The sequence below is a fragment of the Epinephelus lanceolatus genome, chromosome 16, assembly GCF_041903045.1.
Source record: "Epinephelus lanceolatus isolate andai-2023 chromosome 16, ASM4190304v1, whole genome shotgun sequence".
NCBI lineage: Eukaryota > Metazoa > Chordata > Actinopteri > Perciformes > Serranidae > Epinephelus > Epinephelus lanceolatus.
In genome coordinates, this window is record NC_135749.1 from 36,180,466 (window position 1) to 36,204,762 (window position 24,297).

The window sequence follows — 24,297 nt, forward strand, 5'->3', positions numbered from 1 at the left end:
CTAGTGCAGTCCAGTAGTAGACTAGATAAGATAACTTCAATTACACTGAGTCCAGGAAATGTCAGGTGTCCCCGTTGCAGCATTTTTATAACTAGTTTCAGGCTGTATGATTGTGGCCAAAATGATGACCAGGATTACTCTAATCAATATTGAGATCATGATTTATTAATTAATTTTAGGAACAAAATATTTTCATTGCATTTTCACATTTAAATAAACAGAGTGCTGCTTTCACTTCCACGCTGTGCTACATTCCTGCTAATGTGCAAATCTTTGCATCAAAATAAGATTAAAAATAAGGTGAATTCTGTGAGTCTCCTTGAAGCAAAATATAAATACAAGTGTTTATTGGACTAATGGCTTCGGCCAAATGGAACTGATGTATTTCAGTCTGTCTTTCGGAGCTGGATAGATATGGTGACAGGCTATACAGCATATCTGGATGTCTGAGGGTGCCGTCAGACCTAGAGTTGTCTTGCTTTGGTCTGAATCAGGGACTAATTTTGTTACAAAGTTGCATAATTGCCAAAGGTTGGTTCATGTTCTCACTGCAGCATTTACAAGCGGACCAGATAAAATGCCTTGCGCGAGCAAGCTGCTCTTGATTGGTCAGAATTTCCATGTGGGAAAAATCCAGGAAGTAAACAAAACATTGAAGAAGAGTACACTTGCAAGATAAATGTAACACTTTCTAATGTCACAATGGAGGGACAACTACCAACTATGTGGGTTGATTTTAGCGCTGGTCATCGTGGACTATATTGCTTGCATCGTTCATTTTAGTCAAACCATACAGTTTGAAAACGAGGCGCGGCTCCAACTGCAAAACAGTGTTTTGATGCATTGGATGTGCTCAATGTGCATATTGAGACAGTACAGGAGGAGGCGCACGTTAATAATCCTCCAGGACTGTAACATGCTCATGTTTAACCCAAACAATGTGTAATGCGATTGCAGTTGGTTCGGCTCGAGGTTGGAACATGTTCCCACCACAAATGAACCGCATAAGAGTTACGTTAACGACTTTACTCTTCTTTGCCTTTATGCATTCATCGTTCTTCAGTTTGTGGTGTTTTTCTCAGGAGATTGAACAAGTTAATTGTATTGGTTTGTGGAACCGACACGAGTCTCATACAGTCTAGATCCCAAATACTTCCAAACAACAGCTGATGATCTGTGTAGAGGGACTAGATCTTTGCCTTCTGCTCCTGACATTTGATTTTTGTTCTGCTTTTCTGCTCTCCGTTGTATGTTGCTCTTCTACTCGGGACTGCAGCCACAAAAGTAAAGGTTTTTAGCTGCTGTGTGCATGCCAGCTGCCATGGCTGTTAGTTTAGGAAAAGCTTGATTTGATATGCAGCAGTTTTCTATCAGTGGAACTCGCATTTTAAACGTCAGTATTGCAGTCGATCAAGACCATTTAATTGTGGGAAGCTAAAATCATGATCAAGTTTAATTTTTCTGTTATTCTGCAGCCCTAAACTAGTTGCCAGTTTAGTGTTAAAACTGCTGTCGTCATATTTATTTCAGGGACCCGACATACCTCCAACATTGTAGCCCATACAGGCATTCTGGTCGCAGTAGCCTGGAGGCCCAGCAGAACCGACGGGTCCAGGGACCCCAGGCCGACCAGTGGCTCCAGGATTTCCAGGTCGCCCTGAGGGACCCTGGCTGCCAGGTCTGCCCTGCCCTTGGGGACCTGGGAACGGAGGAGGAATTTATGAGAAACGATTAGGAGGTCCATATTGAGAAGTACTGGTGAATGAACAGAACAGTTTAGTAATGTTAATATACCAGGGGGTCCTGAGGGTCCTCTGGGGCCTTGGACTCCAATACCTTGAGATCCTTTCTCACCCTTTTCTCCTGGCTGACCTGGAAACACACGTAAAACAGTGTTGTAATATGTCGGTAAAGGATAAAGTATGTCATGTTGGAAGTCTTTAAGGCATGAAGTTTTGTGTACGTACATTCCTGTTTTTTTTTTTTTTTAATTTATTTATTTATTTTTTTTTAAATTTGAACAGTTTTAATGCTTTAACCTCTTCCTCTCTGCCTGGTTGCCCGAATCCTCGGATGACATTCCTGTCTTCTAGAGGCTGCAGCGGGCTGACTTTTAAAGCTAGAGTGATAATGGTATTGACAACACCTAAGTTAAAGCTCAATTTGGGCGAGGAAAAAACTGGCATGTGTTATGATCCTGGGTTTTTGTTTATATTCTTTATTCTTACATCTTGTGGACTTTGTTTTGGAGTTTTGTGTTTGTGTTCTTCCTTGTTTCATGTTATTTATTCATGTTTAATCTGCTTCCTGTTTTATTTTGTAGATTCTCTCCTCATGTGTTACCTCCTTTGTTTGTGTGTTTTCTTGCCTGTTTTCTGTCACACCTGTCTTGTTAGTCCTTCCCTGTGTTCCCAGTCTTCCCTTCACACCTGTTCTGTATTAGCCTTGTTTGCTACACCCTAATGTTCCCCTCCACACCCTTGTTGTAGGCCAATCTCCATTTCCCTCCTTTTGCCCATGTCCTCCTACTCCAGTGAGTTCATCGTATTATCCTGATTGGTTTTCAGTTAGTTTTGGTTCTTCTGTCATGTGGACTTTCTGTGGCCTGCCTGTTTCAAGAATTTTTTTTTCAGCCTTAAGGCCCATTTTTTGTTTAACCTTCAACCTCCCTACTGCTCTGCATTTGGGTCCTTCCTGAATTGATTTATGACAGCATAGCCATTTCCACAGGGGTCCCTTGACCTTTCACCTCAAGCAATCTCAATGACAAAGCGTTCAAGGGTACCCACGACGTGCCCACTTTATGCTAGTCCCAACCAGTTTTGGGGAAAAAAAACCTCCAGTTTTTCTCATGCAGTTTAAATGTTTTTTTCACCTAGTGTACTTGAATATTTCTTTATACTATGGGTCCCTCAGCAGTCTTGGAATTGCATAAACTGGGTCTGACTGCAAAGTTGAGACTCTTGTGGATTTAATGAGCTCAGTTGTATTTATTATTATTATGAAACTTGACCTCACTGTAAAAAATGGCCTACTGTGACCTGTAGCATAATCACAACCCTGTGAAACTTTACAAACCCAAACTAGAGACCATAGGCATTCAGAGGATATTTGACTTCCTGAGATATATTGACAATAAGAGTGTTTCTCAGCAGTTTCCAGATCAGAAATGCCCGCCTTCCAGTCACTAAAAAATACAAAAATCCTCAAGCCTTAATATCTTAATGTGATATTTTGGAGGGATTTACTCACCGTTTTGATCGGTTTTCAAGTGGTCAAAAATGTTTAAATTTAGCACCAAATCTGGATAAAAAAAAGGTATCAACCCAAAAATTGCTGCAAAAACTTATAAGACATTGTAAAGCATGGCAGTGGCCATCATATACTTCCCCAGTAATGTTCTAAGCCCCTGTACACTCAAAATTTTCAAAGCTTGAATAGCCATGATGTATACCATTTCTATGTGGAATACACTGCTGACCTGCTATCTCCCCATGAAGATCCTCTGTCCCTCATAAAAAAAACACAAAAATGGTACATGGTAGGAAGGGGGGAGTGGAAAAGGTAAAAGTTCACAGTGTCCACTGGGGAGGGACTCGCCCAGGTTTACATCGCTTAACTTTTCAAACATCACATTTTTGTATCAAAGCATTCCCTGGCAGTAGTTAGAAGTTTGCTCCCCCACCATGTGAAACTTTGTTGACACCACCGTGATTCTCAGCCCATCTTTCAGAACAGACAGTTGCGGTCATCCCTTTACCTCTCTCTCCCGGCTGCCCGTTCTGGCCATTCTGTCCTGGGAAGCCGGGTCTTCCTGGGGGACCCTGTTCTCCCTGTGGCCCTGGACTTCCCTGTCTGCCAGGCTCTCCAGGGGGTCCTGGCACAGTGCGGATGGACACCGGCGGACTGGGCGCGTGGTTCAGGATGGAGTTGTAGCGTGCCATGTGGCCTGGAAACAGGAAAAGGAATTAATCTCTAGAGACTGGATGAAATATTCAGTCTTAGGAGGTCACAAACCTGCAAGCAACATGTTTGGAACCCCCATGCAGGTAATTTATTGAACTGCAATTCTAAAATTAATCCTAAAACCAAGTCTTGTTCCTCAAACTTAGAAATATACAGGAGGTATTTCTACTCACTCTGAATCAGCTGCTCACAGACCTGCCTGGCGATGGCCTGAACTGATGCTGTCGACTGCAGGTCACCCTGGAGACAGGCGAGCAGAAGTATTTTTAATTATATATGGACTTCCTTCTGTAGTGATTAAGATAGATGGTTCCAATACCGAGGTGGCCTGAAATATAATTTTTTAACAGCCAACTGAAACAATTTGAAAGGAGCCAACATACTCGGCAGTTCTGTAACAACAGTAATGATTAATGATTAAGGTGTTTGTTTGTGCCAAGAGAGGCTGAGCTGTAACTTTGCAGTATGTTTACAAAATCATTCTTTTTTTGCAGTGTGTTTGGATCCTGAGCTGTTGCCAGAGCTGCTGCATCAATGTCTGACATTTTTCCAACTTCTTCTTACAAACTGCTGATGTTGTCACCAAAGTTTCCATCAACAACACACACAGAGAAGCACTCATTTTATTAAGTATCCTTCAATTTGTCATTTTGTCCGTGTGAATGTTCAACACTCACAATGTATGAGTGATCAACAGCTTTCTGTCTGCAGATTTTATATTCAAAAAAAATAATTACAAGCATACACAACCCTTTTTTTTTACTCTTACGAGTGACATACCACATAAAAACACATCCACACACATATCTCTGTGTGACAGTTCCCACAGGTGACTCTCAGCCTGGCACCAGGTGAGCTGTTACTATCAAAGTTAACTGTTGCCTTCCCTCAAAGAAAAGAATAAAACAGAAACCATCCACCTCTAGCTGTTTTTGTTGGTTGAGCATTTAGTGAAACTCTTGAATAATTTAAATTCAACCACGGTTGAAAAAATCCTAAATCACACTTAATCGCACTAATTTGATATCTGCTGTGGTTGACGTTACTAAGCTCTCACATAAATGGGAGCCTGCGATGAGTTTTCAGGATGAAGCTGAAGGGAAATAAAAAGATTACTGCTGGTGGTTACAACCCTGTAGCCTTCACTCTGAACACCAACATTGTCTGAACAGCTTGAGGTTGACCATACAAAGTTTGTGGTTATTATGAGCTAGGGTGGCAGTAGCTCAGTCCATAGGGACTTGGCTTGGGAACCGGAGGGCCGCCGGTTCAAAATAGGTCCTGTTTGTGCATGTGTGTGTGTATTTCGGGCCTGTGTGTAGATTCGGGCCTGTGTGTAGATGTATATGACAAATGGAGTGAAAACACTGAATTTCCCCCTTGGGGATTAATAAAGTATGTAAATTTTAAAAATCAAAATTAATTAAACTCTTGAGATGTTTACATAAATATTTGACACCACTCAAATGAGTCTGGCAGGAATGGATTAAATTAAAAAAAAAAAGATCATATTCTCATTGTCGTTTTACTTTTACTGAGACAGGAAGAAGTCTGAGGAGAAGTTTGTAGAGAAAGACACCGGAGAAATTATTCAAGTGGGGTTTGAGCAAGGGAAATATTTGACCTCTGACCTCTCCTTAACATAATCCGCAGCACAGTCTCTGGGTGTGATATCCTGTGCTTTGAAGATGAGACATTTGAACTGCACTAAGTGACAGAGCAGCAGCTTTTCTGTATTTTTAAACTCTGTATGGAGTTCAAAAATACATAGCCTCATGTAGCCAGACCTATCTCCACAGAGCTGTTCCAGCACCAGACAAGGCTCCGAGAGCACACATTATCATTCTGCTATAAGAAAAAAATGCTCTGGCTTGTCTTTTAAACCAATCGCAACTGTCTTGAAAAATGACAGAAATATGTCGACTGTGTGATTCACCTTTTAGTGATAAACTAGAAATAGTTAATTCAGTCAGTTCAGTGAAGTTGCAGTTACAGTTTACATCCATGTCTGTTAAAACATGAATGCTTCACACACATCTTCAGCCAGGCAGCACAGAAGATCTATACAATCAGCACAGTTTCAAGGTGCACACCAAAGATTAGTGTCACCAATTCAGTAGCTGATCAAATGTCTCCCCTTCTGTTCCTGAGATATGACGTCTAGTAATGCTCAGAAAAGCATTTCTGAAGAACATTATGATGTCATAGTGAAGCTGACCTTTGACCTTTTAGTTATAAAATGTCATCAATCATTTCATCCTATTGGTCATTTGTATGAAATGTTGTCATAATCATGTCATAAATATGAATTCTAGAGTTTGGACTAAAACTGTTAACTGTTGAGGAAATTCCCTTGAGTAGGCTGACCAAACGTCCTCTTTTGCCCGGACATGTCCACTTTTCATGTCCCGTCCGGGGCGTTCGGGGGTTTTTTATAAACTGATGATAATGTCCGGTTTCCGTGTGTGTGTGTGTGTGTGTGTGTGTGTGTGTGTTAGAGTGCGGCACAAGCAGCATATTTCTGTCCGAACCCGAACCGAGCTCGACATTATTTAATGACCAAAGCACTGAGTTTGTGTCACACAGTGGTTACGGTTACAGGCTATTTAACAGGCCGGGCGTGCTCAGCGGAGAGGGAGACCTCCGTGTTTGAGACGGGAGCGGGAGGCGGGAGGTCCGACGCTTCTAGCGAGAGGAGAGGGAGAAATAAAACAAAATAAGATAAAATAGGAAAAACCTGTCTCCCTCTTTTATTTTATTTTCAGCGTTTAATCAAGGCGGAGGCGGGCGGCTGGAGGTCCGAGACTTCCAGAGAGGGGAGAGGTAGAAACAAACAGCCAATGTGTGTCTGTGTGTGTTATGTTCAGGTGTTGTCACGTAAATAACAGTGCCCAAGCAATAAACAGGACAGACAATAGGATTTTATTTATTTTTACACTACATTTTCACTGAAAGCTGACCGAATCCGACCCGAGCCCGAATACAATTTATAGCTACATTTTTGACCAAACCTGGCTGACCCGTCGGGTACCGTCGGGCTCGGATCGCCACACTCTAGTGTGTGTATATGTCCCCTATTGGGGCCTATCTGAATTTCTGTCTTTGAGAGATATTATTTTGTAATATAACTGAATTTTCTATCCATACATATAAACTTTAAATATATTAAAATTATAAGGCATCTTTGAGTAAACTGCGAGTATCATTTAAGTAGGCTATGTCGTGGCCGGCCGAGTGTCCTCTTTTTTGGAAATCAAAATATGGTCACCCTACCCTTGAGGTATTCTTGTGATATCCTGTTCACTGGAATGAGACGGATGCAAGGTCACAGGGACCTTGATCTTTAATCAAGGTCCCTGTGACCTTGACCTTTGACCACTAAAATCTAATCAGTTCAATCTTGACTTTAAGTGGACGTTTGTGCCAAATTCAAAGACATTCTGCAGCCCTAAACTAGTTGCCAGTTTAGTGTTAAAACTGCTGTGGTGTATTCTTTGTAGTGCATGCCTTATTACATGATCCAGATCTTCATCAAAAGGTGCCATTTTCATTGTGTAGGTTTTTAGCTCTGAGGTTGTTGTTATTGCTTTTCATATTGAAGGGGATTTTGGAGACGGTAAGACGTAGACAGCAGAAAGGGAGGGAGAATGCTAGCCTATAGCCGGCCAATGGCAGGTTTACTGTTATACTCTACATCCGGTGAGTCACACTAGGAAATACCCAAATGTTGCTGCCAGCAACATGAAGCACAGATACTAAACCTGATATGAGATATGTTATCAACGTCACGGAAAAAAACATGACGTTGACTGCAGGACTTTTTATAACTATGTTGCTTATTACTTATGTTTTTTTAGTTTTTTATCTGATAAAGATCCTTTGGTCCCTGCACAGTGTGTAGAAAAGATTTACAACAATTTTACAAATAATGGGAGACTAACTGAGCACTAGTGCTCTACTCAATATTCTGTAACTAGTAAAGGACCAAAAATAGTTTCTTTTCAGGTTTTCGCTCAGACTTGTTCATGTCATGCTCCATAAACAAGGAGACACAGAGTGGCTTAATTTATTATTTCCTTCTTTGCATAAAACAAGCATCATGGACAGATCCACTTACCCGTTCACCTTTCTCCCCCTTGGTTCCAAGAGGACCCTGCAACACAGAAGAATCAATGAAAAGAGGAAAACACAACACAAACCCATGAAGGATCTAACACTGCAAACACAACCTGTTCAGATTTCATGGAGCATGGTGCACTCCTCAGGTTGAAAAACAAACAAAAGCAACAAAACAACACAAAGTAAAGGATTTTCTCTCCTTTCCTCTGACATGACAGCATGCAAATCCTCTTACAAATCTGGAATTCTCTGTTTCTTGTTTCCTTTCTGCTTTATCTTGATTCATGTTGACAAATTCACGGTGTCAGGAATATTTTGTTCAAAATAAACTTTTTGGATTAAAGCAGCAGTAGCCTTCAGCTGGGTCTCACACTTCTTTTAAATGTTAAACACGTGAAAGCTAAAAACATGAAGTAAACACATGTAGAGCACTGAGTAAAGACTGGATCTAGACAAAGTTCTCTTTCGTCCAACAAGACGTTTAACCTTCAGTGAAGAGTGTCAGAAATGTGTTGCTTTCATCAGACAGATTTCAGGCTTGCAAAACACAACAGATAAAATAAAAGTTAAAAAAAAACATTACCTATCTCGAAGAACTTTTCTTTACAGGGACAGTTCAACCCAAAATCTTACCTGTAATGCCATTTATCACTCTAGATTGTTTTGGTCTGAGTTGCCGAGAGTTAGAGATATCTGCCGTACAGACGTCTGCTTTAACTCCAATATAATGGAACTAGATGACACTTGGCTTGTGGAGCTCAAAGTGCCAAAAAAATACAATTGAAAATCTCAAAAGCATCTTTACAGAAATCATGACCCGGTTACTCAAAACAATCCACAGATGTAGGAACCTTTTTCCTTTTTTTTTTTTTTTTTTTTTTTTTTTACAGATACAAATAGTGTACATCACTCGACACCCAAAATGTTTGAGGAGTGGTGTGTAGTTAAGCCACAGTACTGTATATTAAATGTTTTGCTGGCATCTCGGCACGCTGAACTGCCATCTGCGTCAAATACACTGTGCTTGACGTCACCACACCTGTTTCTGAACTGTAGCTGCTGATGCAGGAGTGTGAGCTCCTCACCGGGGACAGTTGTGAGATTCCACCCAGCTGCACACACACAGTGAGAGTGCTAAAAGCACAAAATCACACAGTTTATGTTAACGGTTATTAACAGCTGTAACGACAGGTTCAAGCCATTTTAGAGTCAGTGTGAGACCCTTTAACAGCTCGGTGCTGGATGCTAGCTCATGCTGACAGGATAGTTGTTGAGCTGACAACCTGCTGGGAGGAGAGAGGGCAGGAACAGAAAGTTTGCTAATCCAGTGGGAAGTCCAGACAGTCCAGCATAACACCCTCAGTGTAAAAAGGATCAAATACAGGTATTGGAAACGTTTTGATACTACTTGATACTGGGTTATTTTGGTCATCAATTTTCAAGGAATCCAACACCTAGTCCCACTTTCTATCGAACTACACCCACCAATTGTATCACTGTGCAGAAGGAAGTGTGCATCTCCTGCTAGCTCACCTAGCACCACTGAGGCCCCAATCACATAGAAAGCATTTTAGCAGTTAGAGGCGGCTCTTTGTAACTGTTTTTTAATAAGAAGCTTTTTGCTCGCGTTTCTTGCATTGAGATGCGCCTCACATTTCTGCACTTGAGGAGCCAGGTGTTTTTGCCGGAGTGCTCTGAACTCCTTGAGTTGAAAAAACTTGAACTCAGAGTAGTCATCTTTTTTCCCCAGTGTCCAATCGGATTATTTGAGAGGAGGGCCTCCTGGAGGTTGCTGGATACCCGGAGCTATACGGCCTAACAACAGACAGCAGGTTGTCAAACTGCCCCGGAGAAATCCTAAAATATGCCTGGAAACAGCAATCATGGAGGCGAAGCTCCTGGACCAACTGGTGGTACTCCCCATGATCCACATCTTTTGTAGGGTCTCATGTACCCACACAGATCTCCCTGATTTCCCTGTGCCCAACAAACTATTTACTGACAGCCTCTCAACCAGAGCTACAGCAGGTACCCTCTGCCTGTCCATTTTAGGAACAAACTACTATTTACTGTGGAAAAAAAAAGAAATGGTAGATTGATTACACAGGAAGGTCAGTATAAGGGTGTGATGGGGTGGTTGCCTGGCAACAATCAAAGGTACAGCTCAGCCAAGGGGGACGCCATCAATGATTATATCTTGTTCCGTCACGAGCATGAGCCTTTTGTCTATGAGAACATGCATGCTTCCTTCTGCGTAGTGATACTGTCGGCAGTCAAATGTATTTTTTTGGCGCTTTGAGCACCAGTGTCATCAAGAGAGAAGACAGACATCCAGCACCGTTTTTTATTTTGAGGTGAACTGTCCCTTTAATGCTGCATTGAGCCATTAAAAAAACTGAAATAATAATCTTTAAACATTTTATACAAAAAGTGTCATTTCCAACAACTGAACTGTATTTTCCTCTGGTAAATTCACATTAAGACCTGTTATTGACAAAAGCATGGTAATTAGATAAGGAGGGCTCTTTGCAGTCCACCCAAATATTTGTAATTACATGCTTGACAACATTTTTTTTCTTTCACAGTGATGCAAAGTAATTTGCCAGCAGTTTGTTTCACCTCCCACAGAATCTCATTTTGTCTTTGGCGCTGCAGTCGAAATGTGATTTACTGTCTGTGAACATTTCATTTAAACAGGAATAAATGCCAAAGCAGAGAGTGGTCACATCCTGAACTCAACTCTGTTACAGCAGTGAACAATATGATGAACAGACTGCATTCTGATATTTTAACGTGAGAACAGTAAGCCTTGATGATGGTGGCAGAGCAGCCATACAGCTGCTCATCAGGTACAGTTTAACGCTCAGTGTTTTGCTCAAGGATACTACATGCAGACAGGAGTCAAGATCGAAATAACCACGGCGGGTTTAACAGATGATGCCGTCGTCTCACTTGAGCTGCTACCTGGGGTGTTTTTATTTACTGTTCAGTCGAGTGGGAGTTTTTCTGTTTTTAAGGGGACTGAAGTGCTTCAACAACTCTGTTAGGCCTCTAGGATCCAACATCAAAATCACTTTACGCAGTGAAATAAACATCAGTATCAGTATCTAATTTTCAGCAAGCACATTTACTGTCACATAATCATTAATAGAAAGTGTGGAAATTTATGATAAATTTTAAATGATTTAATGAAAGTTCTTGCATTCAGTGTGAAAAATATACGTTTCCATAGTCTTATATCAATATATTTATAGACCACATCACAAGCTAACACTCAACAAGCACTGTACATACATGTAAGTTAACTAGAAAGGAGAACAAGGTCAGGGGGAGCTTTTTTGTTTTGGTTACGGTGACGCCTGAACATAATCGGGACCTAAACGTTGCCCAGTTAGAGCCACTACTCTACAGCAGCTGAGACTAAAAAACTTTTGTGTTTTGTTAGTTTAGAATGAGCCTTTCATATCTACATAGGGAGCAGGTCCTCTTCCACAGAGTCCGCCGTGTTTCTGGCCAGAGGGCTTTCTGCCACAAATCTTTTCATTTTAACCCAAACCACAAGTTTTCTTTGATTTTCCCTCCCTTCGTGGCAGAAAGCCCTCAGGCAAACATCCCTCCCTACAGCCATATTTCTACAGTAGCCCAGAATGGACAAACCCAACACTGGCTTTAGAGAGCACCTTTTACGTATTTAGCTGAAGAGCACCGTAGGTTGTCTCCACACTTGGAAAGGTAGGCATTAGGGCAGGGGTATTTAGTTGGTTGTAATCTGTAACCTCACTGCTATATCCCACTAAATCCTACACACTGGACAAAGGGCTGGACAATATATTGATATTATATGGATATTGTAATATGGGACAGATTTTGGATATCGCAATATCATAAGTGGTGCACTTTCCTGGATTTAAAGGCTGTATTACAGTGAAGTGATTGCCTGGGTCCAGACCCTTGAATCCGCCCACTCCACTGAATCGAGTTTACTAAAGCTGAAAACACAATGCTGCCACTGCAGAGTGACGCATCCGGTGTGTGCTAGGGGTGGCACTTGATGCGTCGCACTGCAGCTTGATAACAGATGACCACACAAAGCTATTACTACTTTCAATGAAAGATCTGCACTTCTTCCACCTCTGCCTCTTCCACAAGTCATGTGTGGACAGCCACTAATTAAACTTTATTTCTCACCTGAAGAGCTGATCTCCAAGGGCAATATCTTTTTTGCCATTGTCTTTATAATGACAAGATTGTGGATTGTTAAGCTCGGGATATTCTCGACCTCAACAAGTCTTTCATCATCCAGTCTTTGTCACACTCAAGACAGAGCAACAGCTACAGAGTTTTCTTTATACATCCACAGTGAGCAGAGGAGTCAAGCTGCCATAGGAGCAATGAAAAAGTGCTGCTATGGGAGCTGGCATCTACAAGTGGAGAGCAAGTGGGAGAAAAATGCATTTAATTCCAGGGGCGGCGAGGCTGGAAATAGGACAGTGGCATGAAGTGCCACCAGGAGCGCCGACACATGTCTTGCTGCTGCCGGTGTGGGGTTGTACAATGAAAATAAGAGGGGTGTTTCTTTTGACACGCGATATTCACCGCAGGTGTGTTTTAGCCTTGATTCATTCTGTGTGGAGTTTGCATGTTCTCCCCGTGTCAGGGTGGGTTTTCTCCGGGTACTCCGGCTTCCTCCCACAGTCCAAAGACATGCAGGTTAGGTTAACTGGTGACTCTTGATTGCCCGTAGTAGGAATGCGAGCATGAATGGTTGTCTGTCTCTATATGTCAGCCCTGTGTTTTAGTCTAACGACCTGTCCAGGGTGTACCCCGCCAAATGTCAGCTGGGATAGGCTCCAGCCCACGTGCGACCCTGAATAGGATAAACTGCTAGGTGGGACTCAATTAGTCAACCAGTGCCAGACTAAAGATGGAAACGTATTCTAATGAGTTGAAAATTTTGTGTGATGTCAGGCAAGTAATTTTCTGAACTTACCAGACTGCTCTGGCTGTTGTATTATTTTCCTTTAACTACTTAGTCATTATATCCACATTACTTATGATGATACTTACTTCCAATATCGACTTTGAGGTATCTGGTCAAAAAATATTAAATATAATAAAAGATAAATATTTACTTTTTGTTCATATCGCGCTAACTGGATTGTTCAGCAGTTTAATGTAGTGATTCTGAATCTTTGAAGAGAAAACCATTATGCATAGAAGATTCTGTTATTTTTCCCCAACCTTAGTTGATGCACGAACTTGGAAAATAAGATTAGTTCTAACTGTTCATCTTGTAAAACACGTTCATAGAGAGATGATGGAACTAACTGCTTCTGACAGAGGACAGGAAGCATTTTAACTCTTTGGTGGGTCCATCTTTGTTTAACAGTGCGGTAATAGTAAATGTCTAATGAACATTTTTAGGAAGGCAGGTTGAGGCTGACAGTCTCGTGGACCTTCAGACCAGACAGGAAGCTGTTTATCCTGCTGACAGACACTTTCACTGCACGCTGTGATTCTCTGACAGACTCTGTTAAGACTGACTGACACAACTTCCTGCCTCTTCCTGGATAGTGTCCACATTTGTACAGCAGCTTTTCTCAGAAAGGCGATGGGAGACATAAAAACAAGGTGGTCTTGTGCAGGTGTAAACCCAGACTGGCTAGGAAAAGAAAAGTATCGTCTCCTGTGTTCAATTTGCTGACGGACATACTCACTGGTGGTCCCAGTTCTCCCTGTTTTCCTGGAGGGCCTGTGTTACCCGGGGCCCCTGGGGCTCCTGGTGTCCCCTGAAGAGACACAGGAGGAGGGAGGAAGAATCAAAGTCGACTTCATTGGAATTTCTACACAGTGCAAAGTATTATATATATTATATATCTGTGTGTGTGTTTTTAATTAGGGTGTTTACTTTAGATTGACTAACAGGTCTAACCACAGTAGGATCAAAGCTCTCTGAAAAAGTCCTGGTTTGAAACAATCTCAATACCAAAAGCAGTCAACACACTTTTGATTGCTCGATCTCCACTGGCCTGTTACCACTGGACTGGAGAGCTTTAAGGTGATTTACAAAATTTTGGTCCAGTTGATCAGTACAACAGCGTATAGTCTTCAATTTCTTTTCTGTGTTCACAGTTATCAACTTCAAGCTGACATTACCACTGCATTCAAAGTCAAAAAATTTCCCAACCTAATAACCACTTACAATAGTTCCTGTTGGACCCTGTCTGCCCGGTGGGCCGTCTTTGCCTGGCAGTCCCTGTGGATGAGAAGATACATATGTTGAAAATAAATGCTGGTATTTGTGTGCATAAAGTATTTTTAAATAGAGCTGGGTAATACATCAATATCACATCAGCACTGTAATATGAGACTAGATATTGCCTTAGATTTATGAATATGATAAATTGTAAGTGTTGTCTTTTCCTGATTTTAAAGGCTGCATTACAGTAAAGAGATGATTATATCCTATTACTGATGATTATTTATCAAAAATCTTGTGTAAATATTTTGTGCAGGTACCAATATTCTACCCTGCAATATTGATATTGAGGTATTTGAATACCAAAAATACTGTGATATTTGATTTTTTGCAAATAAACATTTTTACAGTGTGACGTTTTTTGGTGCGCGGGGCTTAGCTTAAGGCAGATCAAGTCTCCACAGACATTAGTTAGCACTAGCTAGCAAGTTCTGTTGGCTCGTTTTAGACAGTGGAGGGAAATTATGTGAGTGGTGCATTCGGACATACTCATTCTTTCTGGGAGCGCGATTGTTACTTACAGTTTGTTTTGCTATCAAAGCTAACATAAGCTAAAGCGCTTAAAAGCTAGTGTCACACAAAAATCCAATATTCCTTTTAATACCTCCCCAATTTCTGATGAGGTGGACATGATAACCCTTAATACACATAATGTTATGCATCCCTACAACAGGAAATACTTACCTACAGTAGTGGTTAACTAGGTGGCAGAAGGAAAAGCAGGAGCTACCTTTACTGCCACTGCAGTAGGAGACAACCTTTTTCATGCAGGAATTATTATATCACAAAGTAATATGTTTTAATCTTAGTTTATATTTAAGTAAAAAATCATGCCAGTAACTTTTTTCAATTTAATGTATTCTGAAGGAGTCACACTACACACTACACTTGTAGCTAACGTTAGCTCGAGCCTTAAATCACAGTGGTCCTCCCCTTAACTCCCCACTGCACCTCACTGGGAGGAGAGCGGGCAGCATCTCCAGAGATAGACCCTTAGTCGGCATTCTCCAGAGCTGCTGTCCGCTCTCCTCCTGGCAAAGCATACCACAGCAGCGGGGACAAGGCAGAGGGACAGTGGGCTGGTGCAGTTAACTCTTATTTCATTTGTGGTCTGATAAACAGAGAGAGAGAGTGGGCAAGGAGGGGCTGAGCTTTTTTTTTTTTTGCCTTTTCCAGATTTCTGCCTTCCTCAGCTTTAGTGGTGATATTTATGAAATGACTCACTCTGGGTCCTGCAGGTCCTTCTCTGCCTGGAGCTCCAGCTCTGCCAGGAACTCCCTGAAAAACAAAGAGGAGAGCAGAGGAATCTGCAGGTTACATACATACCAAGTCTTCATCTACACACATTTAACAAATGACAGTAATATTTTTAAAAATTGTGTGATCGTTTGAGCCGCAACACTCAAAATGTTTGATATAAAATGACAACATGACAACAACAACAAAAAAAAACCCTCCATGAAGTGGTAGGTGATTTGTTTGTAATATTTGCACATATGTTTTAGGTGATAGCTCTAGTTAGGGCCCTTTGTTGCATCACTTTGTATACGATCAACTTTCCATCACAAGCAAAAATGGCACAACATTGAAATCTACTGACACAGACTGTGTTGTTGCACAAACACTGTAAGATTTAAACATGCTGTAGTGTCACAAACTCTGGGAATATAAATAGATTTGAACAACAGAAATCAACCTTTTGCAAATGGCACCATTTTTCAAAATCTGACAACTCTTTGCTTCCAAAAGGTCACATTAGTCCCAGTAAGTTACAGTGGAGCATAATTACTTGTGGGAGGCTCTTTTCAAGTAACAGGCCTTTCTGAAACAGCACACTGCCCACTGTTCTGTCATGAACACAGTTAATTCATTCAACCAAAACAGTAGAAAATTAAATTTTACCAAATACTTCACAGCTTGCCATCAACCCAAACAAGGAGAAAAACTGCATTATATAATTATCAGATAAAGAATGTTTACTTTAGTAGTTTAGTAGCTGTTTGGTCCTGGTTTTGTAAAATGATGTAGTGAGCACACACAAGTGACTGCAGACGTTGGTGTCTTAATAACAGTAACCTGTGTAAAGCGCACTATTCACATGTGTGACTCACATGTTGATCATGCAGACTGAACCCAGCAGGATTTTGACATCAAATTAACATTATACAACAGTTAGTTCCGGCCATGCAATCTGATTGGTCGAGAGACAGTAAAACCGTGAGACAGTAAAACCGTGATGATATTGGAGTACAACATCACGGTTATTTCACTGTGTATGTATCACTCCGCCTCACAGCTGATTGCAATCAACAATCAAATCAAAACTGACGGTTAGTGTCAGTTAGGTCAGCAGTTGCGTTGTAGGCTAATTAATTCATCCACTGTCAAACAGCCAAAAATATGGATTTATTTTCTAAAATAAGTTTTGAATTGAACTATGAATGGTCATCAGAGGAAGATGAGGGAGAGGAGAAGCTGAATCCATCTGAGCACACATCCAGGTTTGTCAGTGTTTCATCAGCAGAGCTCAATGACTTGGAGAAAAGCAACATACTGTCAGATCAGAAGGCAGAGTCAGCTGTGCCTGTAAAGCGACAGTCCACCATGCAGTCACCAGAGACTTATTTCACTGGCTGCACAATTAATGGAAACGTGCAAATAAATGTGTATAAAGAGTAAGTGCCTGGCGCACCATGTCTGCGTTACATAGCAATGGTGACAGCGGAGTCCTGAGGGAACTATTTTTGTTGGTGGAAGACAAATAAAATGCTTAAATTATCTATTTTGTCCTCATTTTTCAACATTTCTTAATCAGCCTTGCTTATTTAACTGTTGAACTGTTGTATAAAAACAATATCACCTACCTGCGGCCTCGTGCCTACGACCGAATCACAGCCGTGACGATATCACAGTACAACATCACTCCCTCTAGTGTGATATTGCTTAATTAACATACAGAAATGTTACAATAATTGCAGATTAAAAGCCTTTGCACGCTGAGTCCATTTTTTCGGATGCGGTTTTTTAATCCGTCATCCGAAAAAACTCAGAGAACACACAGAAACATTGCACAGTTGATTTTGATGTGTTTTAATGTTCTATTTGGTTCAAAAATTCACAGGAAGAGACAAAATGAAAAGACACATTTCCCCCTTAGTCTCCCTCCACTGGAGTTACCTATCTGGCTTTCATCATTCCCTCCCTGTCTTTCATTTTGCTCCGCAGCTATATGAAGGTGTGGAGCTGTCCTTTCTGTGTGTTTCCACATTCTGTGTGCGGCCCACATCCTCCTCCTCTTCATCATCCACCTGATTATTACTATCTGACCCACTGAAAGTAGCTGCCTGAGTTTTGAAATGATTCTGTGCGCCCCGTTCCTCAGTCTTGTTGAGGCTGTGTCCCGCCTCCACATTTTCTTCACTGACTCTTGGTCAAACGTTTCTAAAGGCTTCTGACGGATGCGAAAAACGCAGAAAATCTAACCTCTTCCGAAGTTTTTAATGACAAACGAAAGTTTGGGACTCAGTGTGCAAATGCGATTGACACAAAACGCGGTCATATTTTTTTTATTTGTTTTTACAAAGAAAAAAAAAGGACTCACTGTGCAAAGGCCTTAAATGTTATTTCACCTTAACCAAACAATAAATCCAGCACAATTGCATTGTTTTTTTGTTGTTGTTTTTTTACCTGTGCTCCTTGTTGTCCAGCTTCACCTTTCTGTCCTCTCTCTCCTGGAGCACCCTGCAGATAAAAGGACACTTTTAAGGACACAAGTTCCAACGATGTAAGAAATACTGTGTTTTTTCTATACTTACAGTATGAATTGCATCTTAATATAAGAAAACTGTGACAGTAGATGTTATATTCTTTTATACACACTCCAAGGACAGTTACTGACTGTGTCGCCATATGAATTAACTTTCAAGATGAAAACCTAATAAATATGGAGAAAGTTTACTTGTATCAGGATTATACTGCCAGTGATGTGCTCCTCAGTTCTATGATGAGAATGAGAACTGGGTATGTTTGTCTTACTGGGGGTCCTATGATGGAGCGTCCACTGGGTCCCTGTGGTCCTTGGGGTCCCTGAGGTCCTGGTACACCTGTATCACCTGCTGGACCAGTGGGCCCCTGGAAAGAGAGAGGAAAGAGACAGAGAGTTAACAACAGACTCTCTTGTTGGCACATGTATTGTCTTGTATAGCCTGATGTGAGGACACTGGGCCATGTCAAACACTCTCCTAAAGACTTGCTGCTGATTGGCTAACCTCAACAGCTCAACACTTTTTTGTTGAACACTGACATCCAACAAGGACCAAGATAAAAAACTGCCAGGTGCTTGCTTAACCTGTACTGACAGGTTACAGCGTCAGATTAGGTGAAAGAGTCATAAAGTCTTGTCGTGAATGTAAACAAACAATGGCGCCTGAAGTGGTGTTTATGATACCAGCGGTGTTGTGGTTGGAAAGTCCTAAAAAAGAAAAAAAAGTGGCTGTGACCTTTCTCTTTTACACCTCCACCCAAGCAGCAACAACCGGGGCTGAAAAATTAAGCCAATGCTGAAGTGCCAAAAACTGCAGTTCTTCTGATGGCCACTTGAGGCTGGCTCCAGGAGAGAGTCAATCCCTATAGACCCCAATGTCCAACTTTACAGCAGAAATAAACATGTTTACGGCCTGGTACAAAAAACGGTTTTGGTCTCCACAGCTAATTTCAACATTCAACTGTACAGGGGGGTACTTTTTTTTTTTTTTTTGTATAACTAACCTGTAAAATTTTTAAGGCTTTAAGTTATGCATAATGAAGGGCAGGGCTGCTTTGAGTGACATGCTATCTACAACTCATCACCACGGTCTACCAGTCAGATCCACACCTCAGTCCTCCACAGCTAGACTAGGCAAGGCAGCTTTATTTGTATAGCACATTTCATACACAAGGGCAATTCAAAGTGCTTTACAGAGCAATAAAATGTAAAACATTAAAAAAAATCACTATTTAAAAGAACAAAAGTTCAAACAAGAGGTGCAAAGATTATTTAAAATGATTTAAAACTGAGTTTAAAAATAAGGTTGCAGTCATTACAGAGTGTTGTAGGCAGTGTAAAACAGAAATGTTTATAAATTTGACTTAAAATTGGTCAGAGTCAGGGCTGTCTAACATCATCTGGGAGGTTATTCCAGGTTTGTGCTGCATAATAACAAACCGATACTTCAGCATGTTTTGTTCTGACTCTTGGGACGGTCAAAGGGCCAGCCCCAGCTCCACCCTCCTGTCCATATGGTCACTTAAAAAATCCAAGACGGAATCAGCAAAAATGCCAATGACGAGGCTTCAGAGCCAGGAACCCAGGAAGTGCACCAGGCTCTGAAGTCAATATATGTAGTGGCCAAACAGTAAAATTAAGTCTGGCAGGTGATGCCATGTGGCCCAAAAATACTTTTACCCATACACTAACACGGTGAAAGAGACGTCTGTAAATCAGTAATACATTCTTTTGAGTGCCACAACTCCTGCAAAATGACTCACTTCACTATCAGAATTAGATCCATTCAGTCAGACATTTGGAAAGTCTAGAGGGGCCATACAATTAAATCATTTTACCCCCGTTCAAGATAGCTGAGTGCTAAACTGGCGAAAATGCGCCTGTTCTTTGGGCCACACAGTGTGGAAGCAGTGCTGATCATCGGAGTAATATGCAGAAGTCGACGTTCTTTGGCTTCATGTGCCACTGAGCAACTTTCATAGGACCAGCCTCCAACGCTGTATCCAGTTCTCTTTATACATCCAAGCTCAAAATGGAAGTCACCAAACCAATGTGTGATGTCACGATGGCTACGTCCATTTTTCTTAAAACAGTCTACGCCTCCACCTTGCACCAACAACATTGTTCCTCTTTCACTTAAACATGTTTACACTTGAAGAGCGCTCTGTGCTCTTATTGGTCAAAGTCACAGTACATGTCGCGGAATTTTGTCATATTCATGAAGAGAAGGCAAAACTTTTCTGATATGCTCCGCTTGCCTCACAGTTTTGTAAAAATGAAATAGTGATTCCAGACAGAAACAGACAGAGGAGTCTACAAAATGTGCTTGAAGGATATATCCAGGATGTCAAACTGACTGAGCAGCAACAACAGGTTAAAAAGACAAAGATAGTTAGAAGCTAAAGCCGAACTATAGGCTACAGATCACAGTGTAAAAGTGAACCACTACACCAGTGGTGATCGCACAGTAGACAATAAATATAAAGGGAAACTTCGCCTATATTGAACCAGCTGTGTGGCATTGCAGTGTGTGCAGATGAACGGTGTTTGGCTTCGCCCCCGGTTCTCCACTGCTGGACAGGCAGGAATCTCCTGGGCAAATCAAATGTTCATCTGCGCACAATGTGATGACACACAGCTGGTTGAATATCAGCAAATTTTCCCTGCTTCCCTTCACTGATTCCTGTACGGCAGGGTTGGTCTCTATTTTAGTGTTATAATCACTAAAAAGCAAAAGCAGCATGTTGCTATCATCAGCAGCTAGCTAGCTAACCCTACACTCTTCAGGGTTTGATTTTGGTTTTGGAACAGGGAGAAACATATATCTTTTTCCAACCTTTCCAGGTAACAAGTGTCATAAATATACGGCTTGCCCCAGGCACAACATTTAGCTCAAAATCTACAAAACCAGCCTGAAAATGAAGGAAATCTGAAACGTTTGCATTAGAGGCAATGGAGCACAGCTGTGTTGCTGTCCGACCCTGGTCTGAGCTGGACCAATGCTACTTTATGATTGGCCAGTCTGCTTCCGGGGGCGAGACTTAGCGAAGGGTCAACTGTTGTGCCCAATGCCCATTCTCCTCCCCGACACCACACACTTATAGAGTCAGGATAATATCTGGTTTACATCATGTAGTCTGAACTTACAAAACAAAAGTGCTTGTTTAAGCAATATCACACGAGAGGGAGTGATGTTGTACTGTGATATCGTCACGGCTGTGATTCGGTCGTGACGATATACGAGCATAACATAACGAGCTTGAGTGTGATATTGCTTTTATACAACAGTTTAACAGTTAAATAAGCAAGGCTGATTAAGAAATGTTGAAAAATGAGGACAAAATAGATAATTTAAGCATTTTATTTGTCTTCCGCCAACAAAAATAGTTCCCTCAGGACTCCGCTGTCACTGTTGCTAAGTAACGCAGACATGGTGCGCCAGGCACTTACTCTTTATACACATTTATCTGCACGTTTCCATTAATTGTGCAGCCGGTGAAATAAGTCTCTGGTGACTGCATGGTGGACTGTCGCTTCACAGGCACAGCCGACTCTGCCTTCTGATCTGACAGTATGTTGCTTTTCTCCAAGTCATTGAGCTCCGCTGATGAAACACTGACAAACCTGGATGTGTGCTCAGATGGATTCAGCTTCTCCTCTCCCTCATCTTCCTCTGATGACCATTCATAGTTCAATTCAAAACTTATTTTAGAAAATAAAGCCATATTTTTGGCTGTTTGACAGTGGATGAATTAATTAGCCTACAACGCAACTGCTGACCTAACTGACACTAACCGTCAGTTTTGATTTGATTGTTGATTGCAATCAGCTGTGAGGCGGAGTGATACATACACAGTGAAATAACCGTGATATTGTACTCCAATATCGTCGCGGTTTGACTGTCTCTCGACCAATCAGATTGCAGGGCCGGAACTAACTGTTGTATAAAATATAATAATACAACAGTATTTCAGCAGGCTTATGCTCCAACACAGTAGCTTCCAATAGAGCAGCAGACAACAACAGCAGAGTTGTCGGTCATTTTACATTACACTCGGTCTTCCTTCCAAACACTGTTCATACACACTCACTGTAACAGGTGAGTTTCTGCACACTAAGATGAGATGAACGAAAGACTAGAGAAGACCATCAAGTAGAAAAAACATTTATCAATATCTAGAAATTTTGTTAAGAGTGGTCATGAGATTGATCGACTCTCAATTTTTGTAGGGTTTTCAAAGACCTGTACATGTATCTGCCTAAATGTCTTTCCTTGTTTTTGTTCATCATATTATTCCATAGATACAGATTTACAGATTTTTCTGTCTTATATTGGATAAAAATGAGTACATCTGTACATGGTAATGGTAAAGATTAGGTATGAGTCTTGGAGAGTTGGATGCATTTACATCTTTTCAACAACTGGAAACTTCCAGGAGGATGTAAGATTTGACTACTTCCTGGAAGAATTTACCAAGGTTCCCACACATTTTCATGAACAAAAATTTCCAAACTTTTTCATGACTTTTCAAGGACCCATAATAAAGATTTTTTTTATTGCCCCACTTTTTCAAACATATCAGATTCAAACTCAAACTCTATTCAAGCATAATTTAAGCTAGCAGGCATACAGAGAGGGAGAGATTAACCCAGGGAGAAAATAACGAAACATACGTGATGGTTAACAAATTGTTGTCACACATCAACACGTATTAAAGCTACATTAAGCTGTCAGCTAAAGAAAATAAATTTGCCATTATGTTACATTATGTGGACTTCTATCCAGAATATTTCATTATACACAGCAGGATTCTGTGACTTTTCAAGACTTTCAATGATTTTGACTAATTCAATGACTTTTTCAGGCCTGGAAAATGTGATTGTGAAATTTCATGACTTCCTCAGGTTTTCCATGACTGTGGGTACCCTGATTTACACTTGGCTGTTTGCAGTTAGATAGCTTTCCAGTAACTTGGCTAAATTTAATGTCATTTATGAACCAGTGGGATAAGATAGGAGGCTTAAGTGTACTGCATGACTAATGAGATGTTTGCTGTGGATAACTTTATAACAATTAGTTATTTATGTCATGCATTTATAAAAGACATTCACATACAATTCTGCGGAGTGTGTGTCAATATCATTAAAAGAGCATTAGCTGTGCATCATAGCATTGTGAAACACCCCTTGACACACCACAGCTTGAGACTATCAGTGTAAAAACCTGATTCAGACCCTGAGTTAGTCAAGTTAATACAAAATATCATTATTATCAAAGGTGAATGATGCAATTTCACCACATCAAAAACAAATGAAAGCAGTGATGTGTATCAGCTTTATACGCTAACAGAACCATATCTAACTACAAGCCAAGAATATATGAGTCCTGTTTTCTGTTATACCTATGCTTTAAATGCTGAAAAATGAACAACACAGAGAAAGGAAATACATCTCTTGTACTTTCACATGAAAAAGGAAGTGGCTTCTATGATCTGCAGACAAATCTGAACAGTACAGCTTTTTAGTTCACATGCACACACATATCTACATACAATCCTGTAGCTGGTCTGTGTTGCAATCTAGCCACAAACAAACTATGACCAAGTGCTCAGAGTAAAGTTAAAACTAGGGCTGTCAGAACAATGTGTTCATTTTGATTTATTAATCACTGAAAAAATAACGCATTAAAAAAATGAATGCTGATTAATCATGTTCCGTGGTGCCCTTGAAGGCAACAGTGGTATTGTCACATGATGCTCAGCCCTGTGAATGAAACATTTACATTTAAAAAAAAAAAAAGCCCAGATGGAACTGCTTATAGGAGCAACGTTCTCTGCAATTTCTGCAGTAAGGAATTTTCATAGCATCGGAGAACTTAAACCCTCAAATATCACCTCAACCCAAAGCATTTGGCAGCGAACCCGAAGGTCCGAAGTAGCACAGCCTCTGATGCTAGAGCCAGCAGCCAACCTTGTCAATCCACTAGACCAGGCTTTCAGACACACATTGAGTAAGTGTACGGCTCCATCCAAATGTCCACCCTCTGAACTTGCTAAATGAGTCCTCACGGACTTCAGTTCATACTGTGATGAGTTCACCGTCATCACGTTAAGTCTGTGAGGGCAGAGACCGCAAGACTGTTAGACAGCCCTCAAGACAGTTTTACTCGCTGCTGAGCAACGATTACTAC

At 41.0% G+C, this 24,297-nt stretch overlaps 1 protein-coding gene across 6 annotated transcripts in view; it reads right to left on the reverse strand.

The window, feature by feature from the left end:
- The window catches only part of col14a1b (collagen, type XIV, alpha 1b), a 320,908-nt gene that overhangs the window by 12,462 nt on the left and 284,149 nt on the right, over positions 1–24,297 (reverse strand). For all 6 annotated transcript variants that reach the window (XR_013493638.1, XM_033637164.2, XM_033637162.2 and 3 more), the window contains 10 exons: positions 18,380–18,475; positions 18,032–18,085; positions 15,569–15,622; positions 14,288–14,341; positions 13,803–13,874; positions 8,084–8,119; positions 4,140–4,206; positions 3,761–3,949; positions 1,795–1,872; positions 1,544–1,699 (listed from right to left, as the gene is read on the reverse strand). Coding sequence is in view for 5 of the 6 variants with exons in the window: in XM_033637164.2 (XP_033493055.2) it covers positions 1,544–1,699; positions 1,795–1,872; positions 3,761–3,949; positions 4,140–4,206; positions 8,084–8,119; positions 13,803–13,874; positions 14,288–14,341; positions 15,569–15,622; positions 18,032–18,085; positions 18,380–18,475 (856 nt within the window). In the remaining variant the exon portion in view is untranslated. The remainder of the gene's footprint in view (positions 1–1,543; positions 1,700–1,794; positions 1,873–3,760; positions 3,950–4,139; positions 4,207–8,083; positions 8,120–13,802; positions 13,875–14,287; positions 14,342–15,568; positions 15,623–18,031; positions 18,086–18,379; positions 18,476–24,297) is intronic.